The 22,497-nt window shown below is 42.0% G+C and overlaps 2 protein-coding genes across 6 annotated transcripts; one reads left to right on the top strand and one right to left on the bottom strand.

The window, feature by feature from the left end:
• Window positions 1–13: 13 nt before the first annotated feature.
• PARP9 (poly(ADP-ribose) polymerase family member 9) lies at window positions 14–13,512 on the bottom strand. Of its 5 annotated transcripts, XM_064451140.1 has the most exons (10): window positions 13,394–13,512; window positions 12,862–12,901; window positions 10,027–10,856; window positions 8,749–8,976; window positions 8,451–8,669; window positions 7,083–7,155; window positions 6,251–6,625; window positions 5,290–5,438; window positions 3,519–3,693; window positions 14–2,329 (listed from the first exon to the last, which is right to left on the bottom strand). In XM_064451140.1, exons 1-10 carry the CDS (start codon window positions 13,406–13,408, stop codon window positions 2,022–2,024), a joined length of 2,412 nt encoding a protein of 803 aa, XP_064307210.1. In that variant the 5' UTR covers window positions 13,409–13,512; the 3' UTR covers window positions 14–2,021. The 5 variants fall into 5 exon arrangements, with proteins under 5 accessions (XP_064307210.1, XP_064307211.1, XP_064307213.1 ...); XM_064451141.1 differs by lacking the exon at window positions 12,862–12,901 and having other exon boundaries at window positions 13,394–13,482; XM_064451143.1 differs by lacking the exons at window positions 12,862–12,901; window positions 13,394–13,512 and adding an exon at window positions 13,158–13,258.
• Window positions 13,513–13,537: 25 nt separating this feature from the next.
• Window positions 13,538–21,244, top strand: DTX3L (deltex E3 ubiquitin ligase 3L). The gene is made up of 5 exons (XM_064451146.1): window positions 13,538–13,712; window positions 13,983–14,203; window positions 16,153–17,685; window positions 18,420–18,637; window positions 20,215–21,244. Exons 1-5 carry the CDS (start codon window positions 13,538–13,540, stop codon window positions 20,282–20,284), a joined length of 2,217 nt encoding a protein of 738 aa, XP_064307216.1. The 3' UTR covers window positions 20,285–21,244.
• Window positions 21,245–22,497: the final 1,253 nt, after the last annotated feature.

The following is a 22,497-nucleotide window of genomic DNA, read 5'->3' on the forward strand; positions in this document are numbered from 1 at the left end:
AATAATACCATGCTATGAAAACCATTCTTTATTCCGAGTAGGAGAGATGTTAGTTACACTGTGCCAACAAAAAAAATGTTCAGGTTTTCTAAAAACTGATGCTTCATAGAAATTGTTGCAGTAGTTCAGAAACTCTGGGCTGAGTTTTTTCAAAAAAGAAAACAGAAATAAAAAATCCTCCAAGGAAACTCCTTTAAAAATGATACTTCCTGAAGCAAGCAGAAATAAGGTTATTCAGTGCTGCCTAATGAACCTTAACTCCACAGCTGTGTGTTTTCTTGGCAGTAGCAAGTGAATCAAGAAACATGAGAAAAAATGAGACAAATAGAGGAGAAGAATGTGTTGCTTACATGGAGAAGCTGAGATAGAAATAGACTAATTCTTTTTCAAACTTCCAGCATACTATCTAAAAGCAACCTTGGGATCTCTGTGAGAACAAGACTCGGATGGGTTAGATGGTTCTCACAAGGTCACGGGCAGGGTGTGGGGGGTTTCCCTTTAACATTAACTAGAGCACAGGCTCACACACCACAAAAGCTACCCTTTTGCAACAACGTAGACATAGCTAATATTAAATATAATAAAAAAAGAAAACCCAATTATAATATTCATTTAAAAGCTTGTTTTGTAATGGTTCAAAAAATTTTTTCACTTGCAACCTTGCTTAGAGTTCAGAATTAGACTTTTATAACAATTTTTTTTAGACTTGAGTGATTCCTAGCACTATGACTTCTGTCTTGGGAGTTGCAGGCACAGTTCAAATGTGATGGGAACTCATTAACAAATTATTTTGAGAGGTTTTATTAAATGAAATTAGTGTTTATGTTTTAGGGTTCAGACTGCTCTCCACTTGCACAGTGCTTTACATGGAGATGAAACACTTTTCATGTGCCAATGTCGTTGGTTTTTAATACTTTTATGCAAGCCTTCCTTCTCCCCAGATAATTGAGAGTTTTAACCACAACTGTCTTTTCAGTTGAGAAGCAGACATGATATTGACAGATGAGCCTTTATTTCCATATGACAGCAATGTTATAAGCCATTCAGGTGTTTAGTTAGAGCCGTAACTGGTGGTTTTAAGTGCTTCAGATTGGACAAATCTGGTAGTAGCTTTTAGTTAGGGGCAACAGATTTGTTTTAAACCCTGCTGATGTCAGACATAGTTTCAGGCTTTAGTACAGGAAGTTTCAAAGTGGGGATGTTTAGCTACAAGGTTGACACTGTAGTCTTTAAAAGATATTGGTAAAGGTAGATTAATTGAAGAGCAATTTCAAGTTGTAGCTTGAACCAGTTCCCTAATTCTGTAGCCTTTCAAAGCAATTGAACGTCACTGGGAAATCTATAGCTCAAACCAAGTCATGTCCCTAAGACTATATGGAAAAGTAACACGTTAGCTGACACTGTCATTTATACTTTTTACTTCGAATACATGTACCTACAATGCTCAGAATCTCTTAACTAATAAAAACTCTAACAGCAACTACTGGTAGAAGTCATGAAGTAGTGCCCCTTATTTGTCATAACTGTGTATTTAATAGCATGTCCCTAAGTGGGAAACAGCTTTCACCTGATACATTCACCTATTTAAGGTAGAAGAAAATTTAAGAATCAAAAGGCACAACCAAGGTCTCTTGGGTTTCACTTTATATATATATATAAAATAGCTCAGATCAAGAAAATGTAGTGGAAGAATGACAACCTATGCAAACATCAGGTGTACAGTCACGTGCTCAGAACACTTTAAGGCATAAAGCAAATGACCAGATAAACGTTAAACAGTATTTTGTGATGCTTTCCCTTCCGTTTCTATTCACAGGTAATTTTATTCTGATCTCCCTAAGGTATTGACTGACTTTTTTTGTTCATGGATGTTTCAGAGTGCTTTGCATGAGGCACTTTGATCACAGCATGTTACTAGTTGAAGCATCCTCTTAAAATCTAAGTACTAGACTTTTTTCTCAGGGGGTCTTCACAACAGCTACAGTTCTAATTAACTCTTACTCAGGATGTTCCCGGTTTCCTCAGATGGCTGAAATCCTCTCCCTCACTGGAGAACAAGTCAACAAATACTGTGGAAGGGCCCCAACACTGTTGCAAATGACAAAGGTGTCAGGATTGTTTACATCATCTACTAAGCTGTCATATACCTTAATGGCCTCTCCATCCACTGCCAGTGGCCCAATATAAGACGGCTTGCCTTTAGTGTATAAGCCTGTTAATACATCAGCCTCAAACACGTACATTTTAGAGTCTGTTTCCTGTAGATCTTTAAGCTCAATTAGGCTTTTCGGGTTCCTTTTAAAGTAGATGCCAGCTCCGTATTTTTGTTCTGGAAAAAGAAAGACAAATTTTCAGAAGAAAAAAAAAAAGCCTTTAACAACAGGTTGTTTTGGGGTGGTAGTACTACAAGACTGCTTCTTGATTCAGTGTTACATTTTATGTTATTGCTCGGCATGTGCCATCCTTTTGGAAGCCAATTTGTGTTAAGTGGTGCTGATGCTAGCACTGACCTCCTGCTGAAATCACGAGCAATGACAGCTGATGGCCGTTCTGATTTAGCTGCTACTCCAGTGATAGAAACATCAAGGTATAATGTATTTATATAAATGCTTTTGTCATCGTATACTAGGGACTCTGGTAAGCGCCAAACAAGGTAAGATTTTAATAACGCAAGCTGCAAAAAAAGCTTTGGGATTTATAAGGGGAATGCTGCTTAAAAATGCTATTACAGTATCGCATCGAAAAGTGCCAAGAAATAAAATTAGACCATCATCCTGTTTATTACTTTGAAAACATGAAGGTGTGCTATGTATGTTGCCCAGAGAAGGAAAGGCAAACCTCCACTTTCTGAACAGCTTATTGCCTGAAATCCCAATTCTGCATCTGACAAGCAAAATACCAGGCCCTTCACCTACTGCAGGATGAGACGCCAAATGCTTATTCCCTGCATTTCTGAAAGCATCTGCCCACTACGCTGTCCGCTACAGTACTTCATAGACACTGCAACTGTCTTCCTAAGCGTACTCTAGTTTGGATGGGAGGTTGCTCAGCCAGGTTATCCGCTGACTCTGATTGCACCTGATCTGAGTGGGGGCTTAGGCTAGATGACCTTCAGAAGCACCTTCCAGCCTCAATGGTTCTGCAATTCCTTTGTACGTGCTTTAAAGCATCAAGCTGCTGAATGTGTCTCTGCTGCAAGTAAAGAGGGATGTCAACTTTCTTTACAGAGTGACACAACAAAATAAAACCTGGACGTGGCATTATATGGATATTGACAAACCTGCCAACAGTGTCTGGGCTAGGCTAGAGTCCAGGCTTATCCTCCTGAAGCCTTACTGATTGCACAGCATCGGGAAGGAAAAACAGGAAAATCTTACAATAGATAAAAAAGCAAGCTCATATGACTCTAAATGCACATAAGAAACAGTTATTGTTTAGGAATGCCATATTGATTTTAATCCAACTTTAGTAGTCAGTCACTGTTCATTTTGGTGAAAGATGCCAAAGCAAGTTATTACCTTCTGGCGGAGAATACATCCTGTGAAATCCAGTTTGGCACACGGAGTTACAGAACTGAGCAGGAACACGCTGATAGAGCTTGTGGGTTATTTTGGAGGTACTTTGTTTTTCTTCCATTTCTTTTTTCATTTGTTGGAATGCAGCGGATAAAAGAGGATTGTGTATCTTTTCAATCTGTAGTATAAATAGTAGTGTAGTATAAGCAAACAGAGACCAATACCCATGAAATCCATGAGTGCTCTTTTTCAGGCTACATTCTTCAATATAAGACCCTCTGATTTAGCATATATGCATTGACCATGCAGCAGATAAAGTATGCGAAGTGTGCAATTGATCAACAGAAAAAGAACTGTGCCACTGTCACGTGCCTCTCATTGAAATCCATGGGAATATATATACTGTGCGGGTGCCAGAGCAGTGGCACAGGCTGCCCAGGGAGGCTGTGGAGTCCCTTCCCTGGAGACATTCAAACCCCGCCTGGATGCGTTCCTGTGCCCCCTGCACTGGGTGTCCCAGCTCAAGCAGGGGGGATGGACCAGATGATCTCCAGAGGTCCCTTCCAGCCCCTGCCATCCTGTGATTCTGTGAATGTATCCCAGTATACTGATTTCCAGTACTTGAGTTGTACTGAACAGGTTTATCAACAATACATCAGAATTAGCTGGGTAGGTCCTTATGGCCTAACCTCGTAAAGCACTGTAAGTGTCCTGTAAGGTGTGGAGAACCTCAGCTCTCGTTGATCAAAACTCTACAGCTCTTGGGGAAAAAAAAGAGATCCACAGATAAGAAGGCCTTTACGTTAACTTGTGCTTTGAAAGCGTGGCTGCGCGCAGCATAACGCCACCCAGAACTTCAGGCAAATTGGCTACGCTGCAGCTCTCACTCCCCTACCTGCCTTGACCAGTGGGACAGCCACCGCCCTTGGGCATCAGTCACTACCAGGGTCCTGCAGGGCCTCCACTCCAGCAACCTGCTCGTGCCAGGCTTCTGACTGCTCAGCTAAAAATGAGCAGGGACTGAAGCACGACCAAGCATTTGCTCTGTTAAGTCATTTAACTGAACTATGACCTATCCTCAATGCAGTACTGTTTTAAATTCTGATGTACCTTTTGTGTTGAGCCTCAGCAAAGTCTTTAGTTCTGCAGATCAAAAAGCACCTTGCTTTCATTGGGTATTTGCTATTATTTCAATGTTAAGTAACTTTCTCATATGAAAGGTAGTTCAGCACGTGGCAGTCTGGTCTCCAGTTATCCGCTGTTACTACTAGACACACACATCCTTCCAACTGTGTTGCCTCCTCCCGTTCGATAAAGCACTGACATCCAAGCAGGATCCCAACTTCAACACACTACTAATCAGATCGTAACTCTGACAAATTCAGCTGCTAATTTTTGGTGTCAAGCTCACGAGAAGAAAACAGAGACACTGCATTAGTGTCCTGAAATACTGCACTCATTCCAACATATGATCTCATATTTCTCTAGAGTCCTAAAAGAACATTTGAAGCATGAAATAAGAGACAGAATATACAGTTAAAAGGACCTCTTGTAATTTAACACACTTTTTGAGTGATCATTTGCATTATGTTTCAAATACTTTCTATTATATCTATAATAGACTACATCTATTTTAAGGATGAGGCTGATTTGTTCTTAGTTTTTAAAAGAAATATATTGAAATAGTTCGTCTGAGTTTTTTAAGCGTCCGTTAAACATGTTAGTTCAAATATATCAGCTGAGATTTAGTTTTTTCCATGAATACCCTCTTTACCTTGAGAACACGAAGCCCAGCCTTTTCAAACTGCTTCTCTCTGTCTTTAAACTCCTGCAGGTGTGATTCCACCAGTGAAATCTGGATGTATTTAGTAGTATTTGCCCTGTGAAGGTGTTCTTCCGAAAGCTGACCTGCTTCTGGTTGGCCTGGATACAAATGAGGGAGTAAAATATTCATATTTCACAGTATCTGAAGCAAAGGCAAGGAGGAGGGATCCAATACTTTGGTTTGGTAATTTAGTTAAGAACAAAGAATGTTAAATATTCTCCAAAGTAATGCCAGAGGCTAACATTTAGAGGGATTTAAAATGTATATAAATATATACACACACACATATATAAATGTATTAATTTTTTTCTACCAGAGACAGAAAATCACAGAAAAGCAATTTATATCCTCCATTATATCTCCCCACAGCCCAACTTTCATGTAATGGTATCTGTATTGAATGACTACACAAGCATGAGGAAGCATGGAACATCCAGTAGCTTTTTGTAATGCCACTAGTTCTACCTGCTGTCAGTGGGTGGCTGGGGCTCTGCAGAACAAGGCCGTTGGTGGGTCCAGCAACGGTGGTCCAAGCCTCAGCTAGTGAAATTGCTCAACAAAGGTATGTGTTAAAGTGCAAATTTTGTAAGCCTCTGGTGGCCAGGCTTTTAAGTGAAGCTGTCCTGGAGGAAGCCAGCATTACAGCTGGCTGTACAACGATGGCCAGCCCTTGTATAAACTGTGCCCTACTGGGAATATTGCCAAGTGAGTAACCAAATCTAACAAATGCTCTTTCAGGAGCTCGTATGATGGAAGTACAGTAACACTGGTAATTAAAGCAATGCTCAGTATGTGTGTGAACTGAATGCACACCTGTCCACTCTCGGCAATACATAGATATATGTTGCTTCATACTTGAACTTATTCAGGCACTTATTTACTCAGTTAGTCACTTCTTTACTTTACATACCCATTAAGTGCAGCAGTTTCTCTTGTTTGGCTGTAGCCTGCTCTTGCATACGAAGCAGTAATTTTTCAGTTGTGAGCACTGCATCAATCACAGCATCCGGGGGACCCTTAAATTCCAGCTTTGCTTTTCCCCTGTGCACTTCTTCTGATACACATAGACTAGAATGCAGCTCCTGAGATAGTTCGTCAAACTCATTTTTACCGAGGCTAAAAATGTAGTTGTTTTCAATAACAGCACAGTGACTTTTGTGAATTTGTACCAAGCTTTGGATCCACAATTCTGCTGCTTCCAACGCTGTACGTATGTTCCCTTTAAGTTCAATAGCCGGTTCATTATTTGCAGTCTCTTTTACGCTTTGACTGCCTGACTCTATTCCTGGAAGAAAGATTGGGGTCTTTTTATACAAGTGCATTGGAAGAGTAAAGAGCTTTCAAGCGCTGTCACAAACTCCTGTATGTAATCCAAGACGTACAGTGCAAGAAACACACTACTCTTCTGGTATGCTCAAAAAAAAAAAGAGATTAGGTACCAGGAGGTAAGGTTTCCAGGGGGAAAAAAAAAAACAAAACAAAACATACACATGCAGACTTTATTTGCCTCCCACTAAATAACTTCCAACAAGGTAGGCACTAACGATTTTTATGTTTGAATATCTTATAAGGGGCTGCCCAGTTCCATGCCTATTAATGTTAAAATGCAAAGCATTCATACATTTTTGCCTCCCCCTTTCCCCAAGACACACATGCAAATACTGAGTTCTTTTTAAAGGAATGTCAAATCTCAAATCTGGAACGCTCATTTACTTAAAATGCCCCTTCTGTTCATTACTTACCCAAATAATCACTTCTGTTGTAATGCTTTTTTCCCAGTTTATGTTCTACCGAATAAAATTTTCTCTGGAAAACCTTGAAAGAGAAAAGTTTAGGAGCAGTTTGAAATCTCCGTTGTCAAACATACAATTCATCTCTTCAAAACTCTGTTAGACAAGCACTTTACAGCTGTAGTTATACAACTCCCCCCCCCCCAGTCCTGAAATTGTTAACAGCTGACATTCGTCAGCTTTTCCCAAAATGTTACTCCTGACAATATCAAACGCATTCCTGCTCTACGTCTCCTAAGGTAAGACACCTTACACACTGAATGGCACCTTTACCAACTCCCTTTGGTGGTGGCATATCCAGAATTCATGGAACCACAGTGGATAAAGGTGTTCATTACTTGCAGTTTAATGCTGATGAGTCCTTACTCAGTTTTAAAACCCAGACAATTCCCCTGCCTTTACCCCAAAGTTCCTCTACATGATGACACATGGAAGGCCTCTGAGAAGCGCTGCTCTGCTAGGCAGTTGGTTTGGCATCTGGCAAATTGCCTTTCTTTTGTTTTCCAGCAATAACATTTCTGCTGTGCCCTGATTATCAAGGGATTAAGTGATGAGCACACTGCTGTCATACAGCTTCCTTTAGAGCTTATGGGACTGTTACAGAACATGGATCTGATCTTAGAATCATAGAATGGTTTGATTTGGTAGGGACCTTAAAGATCAGGTAGTTCCAATTTCCCTCCACCCAGTTCTTGCACCTGTTGAAAGAATGGATGGTTGAAATTGGACAGGATGATCTCCAGAGGTCCGTTCCAACCCCTACCATTCTGTGACTCTGTGAAGTTAAATGGGAACAAAAGCAAACTCTGTACTTTTATAATAGATGGCTAAAATAGTTGTGTATTAATCACATTGGCCAAATATTCCAAAGGTGGAAAATGGCACACTGCAGTTGAAATTATCCAGTGTCTGTCTGCAACCCTTCTGTCAGGTCAGGTCATGTAATGTGTTGATAGTGTTTTGCCCTAGGAACTTCATACAAAAAAAAAAAAGTTAAATTTCCCGAGGAGGAATAAGCTTGTTCCCTAACGAGTTAAGACTAGACTCTTACAAATTCGCTGATAGTCATGGGAATTTCAGAGCTCCCTCCCCTTGCTATCAGACCACAGGGTGAAGACTCTGGCTTTAGTGAAGACAAAATAAAGTTTTGTAAAGGTTCATAATACCTGTTAACAAGACAAATAGTTTCATAAAGGGACCTGTCACTCACAAATGCTGTGAGTAGTATGGAATTCAGGTTATCTTGATTTGTAGTGATCTATTGGAATATTTTTATAGTTTCGAGTTTTACATATTGGTAGTTAACAACAAATTTGTTACCTTATAGGCATTGTAGTCATCCCAGGAAAAGACAAACTGCACATCTATGTTCTTCTCAGGGTGTGTCCTGGCGAAATATAAAACTTCTTCAATCATGATCTCTGCCACTATATCAACAGGCAGCACTAATGACCAAATCCCATTTCCTGGAAAAGAAATGGAGGCAGGCTGCTTGTCCTGAATGTAGCACAAGCATCTTGTCACTGCATCTTTCAATTCCTGCAGGAAAAACAAGTGTTATAGTCCTCACATCACTCAACATGAAAATCAATTAAAATCCCATCTGACTGATCATCACCTCACACTGTAACACGCTGTGGTGGTAGTGTGGCCATATGACGTGCAGCACGTGTTCACAGGGTAGATTATGCCCTTTTGTCACTATGAGTGGCTTATACGATGAAGCATATCTACGTTGAGACTCAAATTCTTCCTGAAGAGCTGAACCCGCTCTTTGCAGCAGTCCTTCTGACACTGGAGAGGAAAGCTCGCAATTCACAGGCACAGAATTAACAATAGCTGTAGTCTGGAAGAAAAGAGTGGAAAGCATCAGTATACTTCAAATTTACTATTTTCAAGCTTTGCTACTATAGAGAGCACTCATTCTAGGAACAATTCCTTGAAAAAAGCCTGAGTGCAGCAGATCAGCTGTTTGAAAGGTTCTCTTACTACTACTAAGGGCAGTGCTGGAATACATCAAAGTATGCACCTTCTAGTGGCAGTAAACGCATACATTGCTTTCAGAAGCTGACAGTGTGTGTAAGACCTGTTCAAGTCATCAGACCGCATTCAACAGAATGATGGGAGTGACCCATATGCACCTCATCAAATGCAATTCTGCAGCCAATTACCAAGGAGCAGAACTATCGCTGTGTCTGTTATCCCAGCTCTCACCTCAAAAAAATGAACTTCCTATTCAGTTAAGATACCTCTTTAACATAAAAGTTATGAATTTTTTTGAGCTACAGTACTTGGGGAAAGCAAATGCCATTCCTGCGATGTAGCTTCCAGTATAAGAGCTCTGTTGGATTACTATAACTAAGCTCATATATTTTGCATCAGATTTTCTAGCTAAAATGTTAAATAAACAATTTGAGTGATGCATTCTTTAAAGGTAAGGTGTACATCATCTCTGTAAGTTATTTTCAGCTGTTTCAGTGTTTGCTGAATAACTCCAATAGTGACACCTATGACAACATAAATTATAGGAAAAAAAGCAAGGCAAAAAATAAGAGTAGACTTCTAGGGACAGCATAATAAAACACGAACTCCCATGATGTTATAATAAGAAGAGAAACATTAACATAGGGATATATTATTAATTATCCAATCTTTAGCTGTTCCCTATTATCCTATAACAGCACGTATAAAAAAAAGAAATAAAAACATTTTAATGTTTAATACCCAATTAGAAAAAAACCCAACTCTTTCCTGCTAAAATGTATTTACCATTTGTAAATTCTCATCAGGAAGAGAAGGTAACTATTTAGGGGACCGATACAGTATGTGTTGGGCTCCAAACCCTGCAAAGACTTGGAGGCAACTCCATGTTCAACATATTATGGGACAGACTTACCTTCTGCTCTTCAGTTAGTCCTTTTACGATGCGCAAGCGAATGCCTCCATGTTTGATGAAAGCTGAAGTCTGGCTTTGTGAAGCTGGAAGGGCTTCCTGAGGTGAACTGATATCACCCAGAAACTTTTCACAGGCTGCCTTCATCTCTGCAACTGTAGGCTCATTAATGTTCACCAGGCGGATTTCCCTGAGACAGCTTGGTGGCCTTGCCTCAACAAATTCCTTTATAGCCATTACAATCACTTGAGCACACAAACTGATTGGGAAGCCAAAAATGCCTGAACTCACTGCTGGGATAGCCACAGACTTTATAGTATTTTCTGGAGCACTAACATAGTTCAGAACATTCACAATAGCTTTCTGAAGTAGGTCACAACATTTTTCCTTTTCATGCATGGCCCACTTTGGACCAACGGCATGAATAATTTTCTTACAAGGAAGCTTCCCTCCATCTGTCACTGCTATTTTGCCAGCTGTGAGTTTTCCATATTTTTGAATATGAAGGTTGCTTTGCTCTTGTATTTCCTGCCCTCCAGCATTCACAAGGGCTAAAGCAAGGCCTCCTCCGTGATCTAGATATTCATTGGCTGCATTCACCAAAGCATCAACCTTGTGTCTTGTGAGATCATCCTTACAAACACAAATGTCAATTCCCTTTATTGTTTTCCTGTATACTTCATCAGTGCATTTTGTACTTTCGAGGGTCAATGTACAAGCAAACTTTTTGTAAATGAGTTTACTTAGACAGACCTCTCTTTTCTTAAGAGCTTCATAGGCATCTTTATGGATGGGGATCATCAAGCTGTCCTCATCCATTACCATCCTTGGCCCTAGAATACAGAATAATAAAAAGTGAAATCCAAGATACTGCTGTCAAAACATTGCTTTCTATATAGAAGTGTGGTCTATAGCTCTCAATTTTATCTGACTCCCGTGACTTAACAATATTTTTGGCATAGTCTGGTCTTCTCTCTCCCCTTCTCATAGGCTTAGAAAGCCCAACTAAGCAAAGAAATCAAGACCTGGAGTGTTGTTCATTATTCTGTTCAAATTAACCTCCCCATCCAGTAGCTCCTTTCCCAACTTTTCTCAAGACCTTGTCCTCTTTCCTTCCAATGCCTTATGAATCACAGCAGTGTGAGTTTCAGGAAAGTGAAAAGTTCAAGCGCATTTTGTCAGCTTAACAAATTGGGATTCTGAAAAACAGTCAGTATTGTGCTGTTCGCTGTTTCCTGTAAGCCAGTGAATACTTTCAGTTTCATTTCAATCACGAAGCACCTCCCTTCCTGTAACTGAACACAGGCAGACACGGGAGTAGCCAGCTGCTGATCAGTGTACTCAGGGAGGCCACACAGCCTCCTCTGAAGCAGTCTGTCTTCAACATTATCTTCTTGCAACCTGGCAGACGTCAGACCTGGTGAAATATGCCCTGAGCATCAAAACAGCCTGCTCAAACTCGTCTCAGCAGAGGGATATAGCCTGTAGGTTTACAGGCTGTAGGACCTATAGCATACAGCCTGTAGGTCCCTTGGGCAAATACCTTTTCCTTAGAAGTGGCCGATCACTTATTCCTCTTTCCCTATTCTTCTTCCAAAGGCACTAAAAGATGACAACAACAACAACATCGCTGAGCCTGTGGTGACTTGCCTTACTGTTTACCTGAGGAGGGAGCTTGGTTAAGATATGTCTCCTCCTGCTACTTGTTCTTCTCACTCTCTCTTTCCTACTGTTTATTCCCCCCACCACTAGGCTGACACAACCACTGTCAGGGACATATTCATAAATCAATCAGTGACATAATCTGAATTTAAAAAAAAAAACACACCACACCACAAAACTTAATTTGATTTAGAGCACCATCCTCAAAGACTGACTGATGCAGTACAACTGAACAGGCTGAGAATAAATGGTGAGAGGAAGAAAAAGGAACAGACGAGAATGAGAAGAAAGTCTGAAACAGATGCTGTTACAGGGCTTTGGTAAGTGTGACACCATGCTGCATTTGGTGCTAAAACTCAGGCTGAGAAAGCAAATGTGAAAAGCTATGCCATAATCAGGGTTTCAAAACGCTTGTAAAAGCAGAAACCAGCACTTCTGCCACACTGAACTTGTTTTGCTGAGAAGGCTGAAGCCCGCCTCTGCCCTCTCCAGGGCATGCTTAGCATTTTGTTACTGATTTCCAGCAAGGTCCAAGGGTGAGCACCGTGGGCCTTTGGAGAGTCAGCGACCCACAGCCACAGCGGAACACTTGCAGATACGTTCATTTAACCGTGCCACAGAGATCTTATGCTGAGCTTTACCTTTAATTCTGTGGCTCTTTTTTGGTCTGCCCTTAAAGCTCACAAGCAAGTTCTTTCTTTGTAAGGAACTTAGGAATTCAGAAGGGCTTTTTAAACCACTTTTTTTAGGATACAAAAATAATGGTAAAGAGTGAGGCAGTTTTTATATTATCAGTATGGCTATACAGCCCTCTCCTGGCAGATGTCAGCGGTACTATACGCAGTAGTTATGTTAATTAGTGTAAATCAATTTGTTTGAGTTTAATCAAACTTTCCTCTGGAGTACGCTACCTGCTTGTTAGAGAGCCTAACGTTTTGCACTTATAAGGTATACACATTTCATCAAAACACTTCTGAGCTCTTTCAAAAGAGAAATGCAAGCAAATCCTGTTGAAGCAATTAGTAACAACATTGATCCATAACCGCGTCCAATGCATACGTTTCAGGTTGCTTCCGGCTATCCCTCATCAAAGTTTTCCAGTTTGCTGGCTGTAGCTGGCAATTTTCAACTTAAATACAAGAACACACTTTTCAGATGGCTAGATGAGAGTCTTACCTAAGCGACTCTTCTCTTTCGAGGTATATGGATAGAAACTCTACCATAAAAAAAAAAAAGGCAAGAAAGAGAAAACACACGTTACTACCTGACGGGCTGCATTCCTACTGGAGCAGGTCTATTGCAAGCAAAACCACCAGCTTTTCAAAAACGCGTATTAAGTTTTCTAATACTTAAAACGCTGTTCAGAGCTGAAGCGACGGTGAGCGGACCACCGCGGCTGGAGTCTCCCACGGCCCCCTCCGGCTCCTGCTGACCTCTCACCTCTTGCGGGGTGAGAGCCCGGCAAGTTTTACCTCACGCCAAGGGCCGGGCCAGAGAACGGCGCTTTCCCCCGCTCCCGGTGCCCAGGCCCCCAAGGCAGCGGCGCGCGTTAGGCCCCGGGGAGCCCGTCCCGGCCGGCCGCAGAGAGGCACCTCCAGCCGCAGCCCCCCGGGCCCGTGAGGGAGCCGCTGCCCGGCGGAGGGCCGCCCCCTGGGCCGGGCGGGAAGGCGCCAGCCCCGGCCCCTCCACCCCAGCCCTGCTCTGCTACCTGGATGATCCCCATTAACGAGCGCTGCGCGGCGCGGCCCTTGTCCTCTTAGCGCCAGGAGCTGGAGCGGGACCCGGGGCGGGGAACCGCGGCTCCGAGCGCCGGAGCGGGAAACGAAAGCGAAAGCGGGCGGCGGCGGGCATCATGGCGGCGTTGCCGCTGCTGGTGCGGCTCTGTCCCGCGCCCGACGCCGGCGAAAAGCCGATTCTTAAGCTCCAGAGATATTTCCAGTCAGTGAAGCGGTCGGGGGGCGGCGAGTGCGAGGTGTGGGGGGGCTCCGAGCCCGGCACCTACTGGGTACACTTCAAGCAGGAGCGAGGTATGGGGCTTGGGGAGAGGGGCCGGGGCGGGCGGCGCGGCTCGGAGGGGACGAGGGGGCCGACCAGCCCCTGCCGCCCGCCGGGGGGGCCTTTCCGCGCTCAGGTCCCGCAGCCGTGCGAGGGGGCGGGAAATGGCCGCCGAGGGCACCAGCCTGCGCCCGCGGGCGGCGCGTGGGCCGCAAAGGGCAGGCGGTCTCTGTGGCCCCGTGTGGCCGTCAGGCTTCAGGTAACTTCGTCAGCCTTATCTCCCTGTCCCCAAATTACTGCAGATAAGAAGAGTGTGGAATCCCGCACGGATCACGTCTTGGAAATCGGTGCCAGACGCCTGAAGATAGTCATCCAGCCGGGCGAAGGGGACCCGAGCAAGAGCCAGTTTACAGAGCAGGCCTCCTCCAGCTACTTCATCCCTTCCAGCTCTTCCCCACCCCAGCAGGAGCAGCAGGCAGCCGAAGGCCATGGACACACGGCAAGAGAAGTCATTACCAAAAAGGTACCTCGGGAAGAGCAGTAACAAGCAGTGTCGCAACCTGCCCTACTTGTAGTTCCATGAGTCCTTTGTGTTGTTTTATGTTGCACTTCAATATTGCGTGCCAAGCACATGTCAGTTATGTTGTCTTAGTCAATGAAATGGGGGCAGGGAGTGACTTCTGAGTGCTGGACCACAGGTCATCCATATGTGTTAGCAGGCAGCATATTCTCCAGCATGGCTTTGGCACGTGCCAACCACAACTCCCCAAAGCAGCACCCGGGCAGGATTTGGGGGATAGTATGCACCAAGGACTGCTCCCTAAAGGTGGAAAAATTGTATCAGACTTGAATCCCTTCCCGCTATGCAGACCTCTAACACTATTTCAGCACGTTTTGCACCTTCAAACATCCCTAATTACTTCCAGCCCTTACCCCAGTGTCAAAAAAAAATCTGCTCTGCTGGGATGTAGCACAACAAACGTTATTTCAGACACTTTTAACTAAAAGCTATGGAAAGAAAAGATCAGCTGTGTGTTAGGGACATGGGGTAGGGCCAGCCTACACGTTACAGGATGTTGACACTGATACCTGGCCCAGAGGGTTTAGTTTGTGTTGCGTAGTAGCAGAGGTGTAGCTTTTGAGGTATAGCATGTGCTAACATATTGGTTATTTGACATCTGTAGCAGTATACTGCAAATTTTCCTGTCCTCCTGTCTGTGCAAAGTAGAGACGTGAACATGGTTGTTACTATTTTTCAGAATCCTGTTTTCTGCCTTAATCCTGAGTCACTAAAGCATGACATTTGGGTTTTTTTAAAAGAAAGATAGTAGGGAAAACTAGAAAGTCTGATATAATGAAAGAACAATATGATACAACTTATATTTGCTGTTAAAATATTTTTTGTTTCTGTCACCCAGCACTAAGGGGACAGACAGGCTCTTCTGTGGAGCTTTGGCAGAATGATGATGGCACTAAGCTGTAGTTACAATTAAAGCTTTATTTTTTTTAACAGGATTTTGTGATTAGCTTAACACAGAACTAATGATCAGGGTAGCACAGGATTTCTACAAGCAGAATCAGTGTAGTGCAATTTTATAAGTAGCGTAGCACAGCATAGAATTTTATAGCACAGCTTAGCTTATGGTTTCCAACCACCTGGACCCTCTGTAGATTGGGTCAAATCTTAATGCTTGGCTTGCGTATCGTTATAACAATAATAATCTAGACTTGAAAAACACATAAAAGAGTATGAATCATTCACTCAGTCCTTGGAGGAGGCAGAGGATGGTGGAGGTGTCCCTGGCCGCTGGGGGATCACGGGCCTCACTGTCCAGCAGCAGTCCAAGTTTCCACTTAAGACTTGTAACTGTTTGATTTTATATACAGTGCTCTGTGTGCTGTTACGCTTCCCAGTTCCTGCGGTGGGGTCATCATCACCTAGTTGGTGGGGTGCCTGGGACCTTCAAGGCCAATAGGGAGGGGAGTAGTCGGCATGGTGCCCAGGACGATAGGGACAGGAAAAAGAAACCTGTTTGCTTTGTCTGCTTGGCACGCAGAACCTTCAGGGCTTCAGGGCCTGATAATGAGGGGGAAAGGGGCTAATACATGACCAGGTCAGACACAGAGAATGGCTGTTTGCCTTATAAAATGGTGTTAGTTATGCAAACCAGATTACCAGAGATCAGGAATAGAGGTCACAATTGCAAACTAGCAAAGTTACTGTCTTTATTCCTGCAATGCTGATGACATTAACAAATTTCATTTTGCTGCTGACTTAGAAGCAGATTGCTTTACTTACATGTGTGTAACGTCAGTATACGTGACATACGTGACGTAAAAGAAACAGTGTGTGCCAATGTGTCTATAGTAATCTGGCTCTACAGAGAAGTACAGAGCTTTTCCTTACTCAAAATAGAGGAGCAGAGAATCTTAGAAAAAACAACTATTGATATCTTCCTGTCTTCTCTTTAGATATTTCTTACAGTGTCTGCAACTTTGAATACCAGCATGTTCACTGAACAGCAAAGGGAGAAAATCACCACTCTATGTCCAAATTTAAAAAGAGAAGGAAATCCTGATATTCATGGCTTTGAGAAATTGACAGGTGATTTTACAGATATTGAAAAAGCTTATCACTACTTTAAGGATATCCTTGCAGGCAATGACCCAAACCATGATTTTTCACATTCTGAAAGTAAGAATGGTTTGAAAGATGAAAATTGTCTGAACACTGAAGAAATGAATGAGCTTACAGTTCCGTCAGCTCTCTATGAATATTTCAGTCATACCTGCAAAGAACAAATCAAAACACTATGTGAAAATTTTGGAGTGTATATAAGAACTAAAGATCATTCCAAGGGGACCATGTCAGTACACTTCACTTCTGATGAAAGTCCTGCATCAATACAAAGAGCTAATGATTGTTTTATCAGAATTTTTCAGAAAAGTATAGAAGATCTGAAACAGGAAAAGATTCCCATGACAAACAGTTACACATTAAATGAGATAATAATGAAATTAAATGCTAGGTTTAGAAATCTTCTTGCCAAAGAGGAAGGGAATCAATTGCTACTCCGTGGTCCAGCAAGTGAGATTTTAGCTGCCAGAAAATTTGTAGCAGAGGAAGGTGAGAAAAGCCAAGCTGAAAAGAATATTCAAATATCATCTGAACTGTACGAATACAGGAATGGAATTGAAGTTGATGCTTCTGTGTTTAAATTGTTGGAAACAATATTAAGCAAAGAGATTGAAGACATTAAAGACAAATTTGATACAGTAATAGAAAAGAAAGACCATTCATATGGTCAGAAGATTCTCATAATATTTAGGCCTAAGACCAAAACTTCTGATTTGTCTTCACATGCTGCTGAAAGTTTCATTAATGCATTTCAGAATGCCTCTGCAATGTTAAGAGAAAAACTCATCAGCTTGAACCTTTCAGAAGATCAGAAGAAAAGATTAAAAATTGTACTTAATGGAAAACAATTGGAAGATCTGCATGTAAAACTTAAGAAGAAGGAAGACAAACTCATTTTAAGCGGTTTACCAAACCATCTTCGTGCTGCTGAAAAGCACATTATGAACCTTCTTAACATTGAAGACTCAACACAAACTAAAAATAGGACACCACTGTCCTCTGATCTCAGCTATCGAGAAGCTCCTGGGAAGAAATACAGTGGCAAGCAAAGGAATAATCATTCTTCTGAAGGACAGTCTAAGGCAAAGACAGAAGAAGGAGACAAAGATGTATGTCCAATTTGCATGGAGAGAATTGATAATAAAGAAGTACTGGAAAAGTGTAATCATGCATTTTGCAAAAGTTGCATCGCCCAGGCCATGACTTATAAGCAAGCTTGTCCTGTGTGTAACACCATATATGGACCCATGAAAGGAGACCAACCAGAGGGAACAATGTCAAGTAGAAAAGTGTCTTCATCTCTCCTTGGTTATCCCAATTGTGGTACTATTGAGATTACCTATAATATGTTCGGTGGTATTCAAACTGTAAGTATATTTAAAGATTCATAAAAGATATTTTTCCCACAACAAAACCAATATTGAATATAAAATTAACTACTTTTCCAGCATTTTAATGCATGTCCAGGAGAGACATTTCTTTTGTTCTGTACAAATCTGCTAGTATTTAATTCAGTATTTTTGGGTGCAATTAAGTAATATAGCAGGAATTAAATAGTCAAATGGTAGCCCTCCACTTTATGTGCACCAGGAGGGAGCTACCTATCTTTAATTTGTGCATTGGGAATAACGGAACTGAAATCTATGGAGTGATATAATGTAAACAAAATTTTGTGAGTATAATGAGGACTCTCTGAGGCATTCTAGCTGCTGACACCAGTGGGCAAAAGTTAATAGCGGGCTGGCTTGCAAGCTTTCCAGGTGAGAAATTAGCTTATGTTATGTGCTTAGAGTCATGAATAGGACTGAAAATGGAATAAATGAAAAAGTCAGGGGTGGGGGACATGCATTTGAGGGAACAAAGAGGAAGAAACAAACCTAACAATGGATGCATGAGTGATGACAAGAAAATGTGAATGAAACTTACACAAAAGAAATTGTCTAATGAGAAAAAACCACCTCAAAATCAGTCATCAGTTATGCTATGTCTTCTGAATCAGAGACAGGATAAAAAGTATTGCAAAAGCTGGGATGTGGGATTTTCACATTTTCAAAGCATTTATCATATACTATGTGTTTTTGTTTTGTTTTCTACAAAACAGAGCAACCATCCAAACCCGGGGAAACCTTATCATGCAATTTCTCGAAGAGCATATTTACCTGACAATAAGGAAGGGCGAGAAATTCTGCAGCTTCTCAGAAAAGCCTTTGACCAAAAATTGATTTTTACAGTGGGGCGGTCACGCACTACTGGTGCAGAAGACGTTATCACATGGAATGATATTCATCATAAAACTTCCACAGCTGGAGGACCTACCCAGTAAGTAGCCTTCTCTTTATGCAATTTTATTTCTACTCACATGTGGTGGGAAGGCTACCGTGAACGTTTCCCACATTAGGGCTTTCAGATTTTTTATAGTGGTGCATGCTGTTAGCAAATCTGAAGTATCTGTCCTGGTTTGTCACAACCAAAGTGATTGTGGAATGCTCTATGGATCCAGACTTGAATCACCTTCACCAATTTGGACAGTTGGAACAAGGATTAGCTTAGTCTTCCGTTGCCCCTCGGGCCGCTCATTCACTATTTCTAGTACAGGACGGGACAGCAAGCTCTTAGTAGCAGCTCAGGTTGGGATCCTGATCTCAGCCTCCTCCATTACCTGCTGCTTTGCACCAGGAGGTGCTGGTCCATTATGATCCCAGCAAAGATGGCACTCAGACTCTGTAAAATAGGATTTTAAATTCTACTTATCAGAGCTAACAGCAAGAAGATATTGTAGTGTAGGTATAGTTATGTCCTTCTAGATGCTAGGAATCTGGAGTTACGCAGCATTCAGTGGGCCTCCGGTCAGAGCACAGGACGCCATGCTGACCCTGTCCTTAGGAAGGGTTACCCCATTTAGGTTGCTCAAGCTATTACATTATTTTCTTAGTAGAAGACAACTCTAGCCAGCATTTCTTGAGGACTTTCTGCACTTCTAGATAAAGGCAAGGACACGCAGGTGGCGTAATCACGGGTACCGAGTGGGAGCTGCCTGCAGCAGCTTTCTTAGAGTGAGCTGGCTGAGTCTGTCATGCAGCCACGGGATGCGTGCAGCAGAACCCAGGCCTGAAGGCCACACCGCAGGCCTGGGCCTGCCCAGGTTAACTGTTATGTGGATTACTAATTCCTCAATGTATAATGGTCTTCGGGTCAGGATCACTATGTCCCACCCCTTGATGCACATAAAACTGACCTTTCTTAAAGATATGACTGGCCGCAGATTGTATTAGCCAAGTGTTTGGCTCCTGGAAAAAATCTTACAGAGGCAAGAGGGAGGCTTGCAGCAGTCCTTTCAAGCTTGTTGCAGCCTCTCAGGGACAGGTGTCTTCCTGCAAGCTCTAAAGATTGGTGTCTAGATCCTCCTTCCTGGGCTAGGATCATAAAAAACCAAAAAGTATCAGTTCTACTTTATTCCCCTCTCTGCCCAGATACTCTCCCTAGTTATCACTTGCTTCATACATGCTTTTGGTGATGCTCCAGTTAAAATCCAGAGCTGCCATTATATTTGTGTTTTGAATGCTCACTTGGATACGCTTCAGCTCTGATTATTAGAAAGATGCATACCCCAGTACCTTGTCATTTTCAAGTGAGACAGCAGGCAGCTTTGAAATTAAAGCTCTTACTGTCAGTTTGGACAACCAAATCGAGCAGCTGCTTTTTGTAAGTTTTTAGCTTTACCCTGTCTGTACCACCTCTCTGACCTGTAAAATAGGGTCTGTTGTCCCTATAGAGTAAGAAGTAAGTGCATGCAATTTGTAAAGTGTTTTAAGAGATTTTGGTGAGAAGGTCCTACAGAAACTGTCAAATGCTTCATTGCAGAAGTAGCCCAAACAATTCTTTTCTTCTTCTCCTAGCTACGGGTACCCTGATCCTGAATATCTGCAGCGGGTTCGATCAGAATTGAAAGCAAGAGGAATTGAATAAAGAAATTTATCAACTGTCAGCTCTGAGGCATAATAACTGAACATGTAGCTATTTAATTTACTATTGAAGTACTAAGAAGAAAGAAGTTACTTTGTTCAACTGCTGTACTTGTATGTCACAGTCAGCTAAGAAAAGTAATTTTTTCTCACAAAATGATATATGTTCTTTTTACACATCATTTACTTCCTTGAATAATGCTTCCCTATATGTGTAACCTTTACAGAATTTGGGTCTTGTGAGTGCAGCATCAGTACCTGTCGCATTCGTCAAATATCAAATTGTGTGTCTTATTTTACCAGTGAATCTGATCTGCACTTTTTCCCACAAGTCCTCAGTCTGATGACCAAAACAATAGATCCACTACTAGCTATTCAGCCAAACGCTTACTTTAGCTTTGCATTATCACATCTGTCATCATGGACAGCATGATGTAGCCCATCTGCTGGAAAATTTTTGCACAGCTGTTATAGTATCAGCTGTGATCAGGCTATGATCTTTTGCCTCTTTCTTTTCAGGGTAGAAATGGCGTTTGTGGTTTGGGCTTTAAACATGAAATTAGTATGGATAATGTACGAGAGGATACATGGATACTGTATTTTTAGCCCTGTAGAAGTGCTGAATGCTCAGAGCCATGTTGGATCAAATGGAGACTAACTGCCTGTAGCCATCTCTGACAGTTGGATCCTAGTTCTGTGCCTTCCCATCATGTTTAAGCTTAAGTACAACTTTTAAGTCAGCTTTGCAACTGCAGAACTATATTTTTCCTATTGCTTCCAATATGCACTTTAAATTGTATCATAAAGATGCTTTGGTGGTACTCTGTACTATGTAGCCTGCTAATTACCTTTGTGGTGGTGTGAAATTAATAGCTTTTGCTTAATGCAGATGTAATTTTTAGTGAGTTAAACCATTTTTGTTAGGCTATTTAATATAACTAATAAATAAAATATAAAAATACCATCTGCTCTGTTCTGCATTTCTTACTGTGGGGCACTGTTTGGTTTCCATGTAGGTTAGGGTGACTTTCCCACTGTGATTTTGTTTCACTGTGTCTGTTTTCACATTTCAAGTTTCCTCCCTTTTCTGTGCAGTAAAATACCAACATTCCTGTTGTTTCTAAATGACCGTGCTGTTCTGCACACTGAAACAAGCTGTGAAGATCAAACCTCCCCAGCTTCTTTTGGACTCTCATTTAACTTTCTGTCTTACTTATTTACTTACTTATGGTTTACTTATTATTCACAGACCCCAATCCCTCAATTCAGCGTCCCCCATTTTATCTGTGGCAAAGTTCTGCAGGCTGAGTTTTGCAGCAGAGCCCTATTGACTGTCCCTGAAAGCTCCCAAGCCTTTATCCTCTATCCAGCCTTACAGACCTTTACTTTCTAGTCATAGCTGTACAGTTCAGGAATAAACCTACCTGATCTGCTGTCAGAGTCAGGTGTTTTGCCTGGATTACAGCAAAGGAGGAGAGCCTGCACCTGGGCTAACTTTTGAGAGAATGGTGGATTAGAAAACAAAAGACCAATTGCCCACTGAGAAACGAAGGTGTCCCTGTTGTCCGAAAAGTGGATTTGTCGCCTGGGGTGCAACGAGTCAATAATCACACACTCAGGAGAGACGTTGCTAATTTATTTCAGGGTTGCGCAAGCCTAGGTGCTCAATGGTTTCCCACAAATCAAGCATGCTGAAGCCGGCTACCTCATTACATTTATACCGTAAATTCAAACATAGTCTGCCTATCTAATACATATTCATCTAATCTACATAGGTTGCGTAATGGCATTAAGTCAGTCCTCTCACCTCTGCTTTCAGATCGTTCTGCGCATGCCTTCCTCTGGGGGTCCTTGGTGGTCTTTACAGATGAAGCACCCTAGCCCTTTTTGTCCATATATATGGCCACGTGTCACCTGAAGACAATTCAAGTTATTTTCTCTTGCCAGCTCTCCTTTATTTTTGTCCAAAAGGAACATCTGTCCTTGATAAAATGGATAATGCTGATGGCCAAGATATCCCATCCCTAAGCTGAGGTTGAATATTAAAACAACAAATTATGCTTGATCAAAAAGAAAGGAGTCTAGATTCACGTTAAACATAGACAATACCTCTTCTTTCCACGGGGGGGTCGTTTCCTTACATACATTCCACAGGTCTGCTCAGCAGCGTGTCTGATGACACCTGTATTTAGCTGACATCCACCCATGCTCATCATA

Source organism: Phalacrocorax carbo, chromosome 5, assembly GCF_963921805.1.
Source record: "Phalacrocorax carbo chromosome 5, bPhaCar2.1, whole genome shotgun sequence".
Lineage (NCBI taxonomy): Eukaryota > Metazoa > Chordata > Aves > Suliformes > Phalacrocoracidae > Phalacrocorax > Phalacrocorax carbo.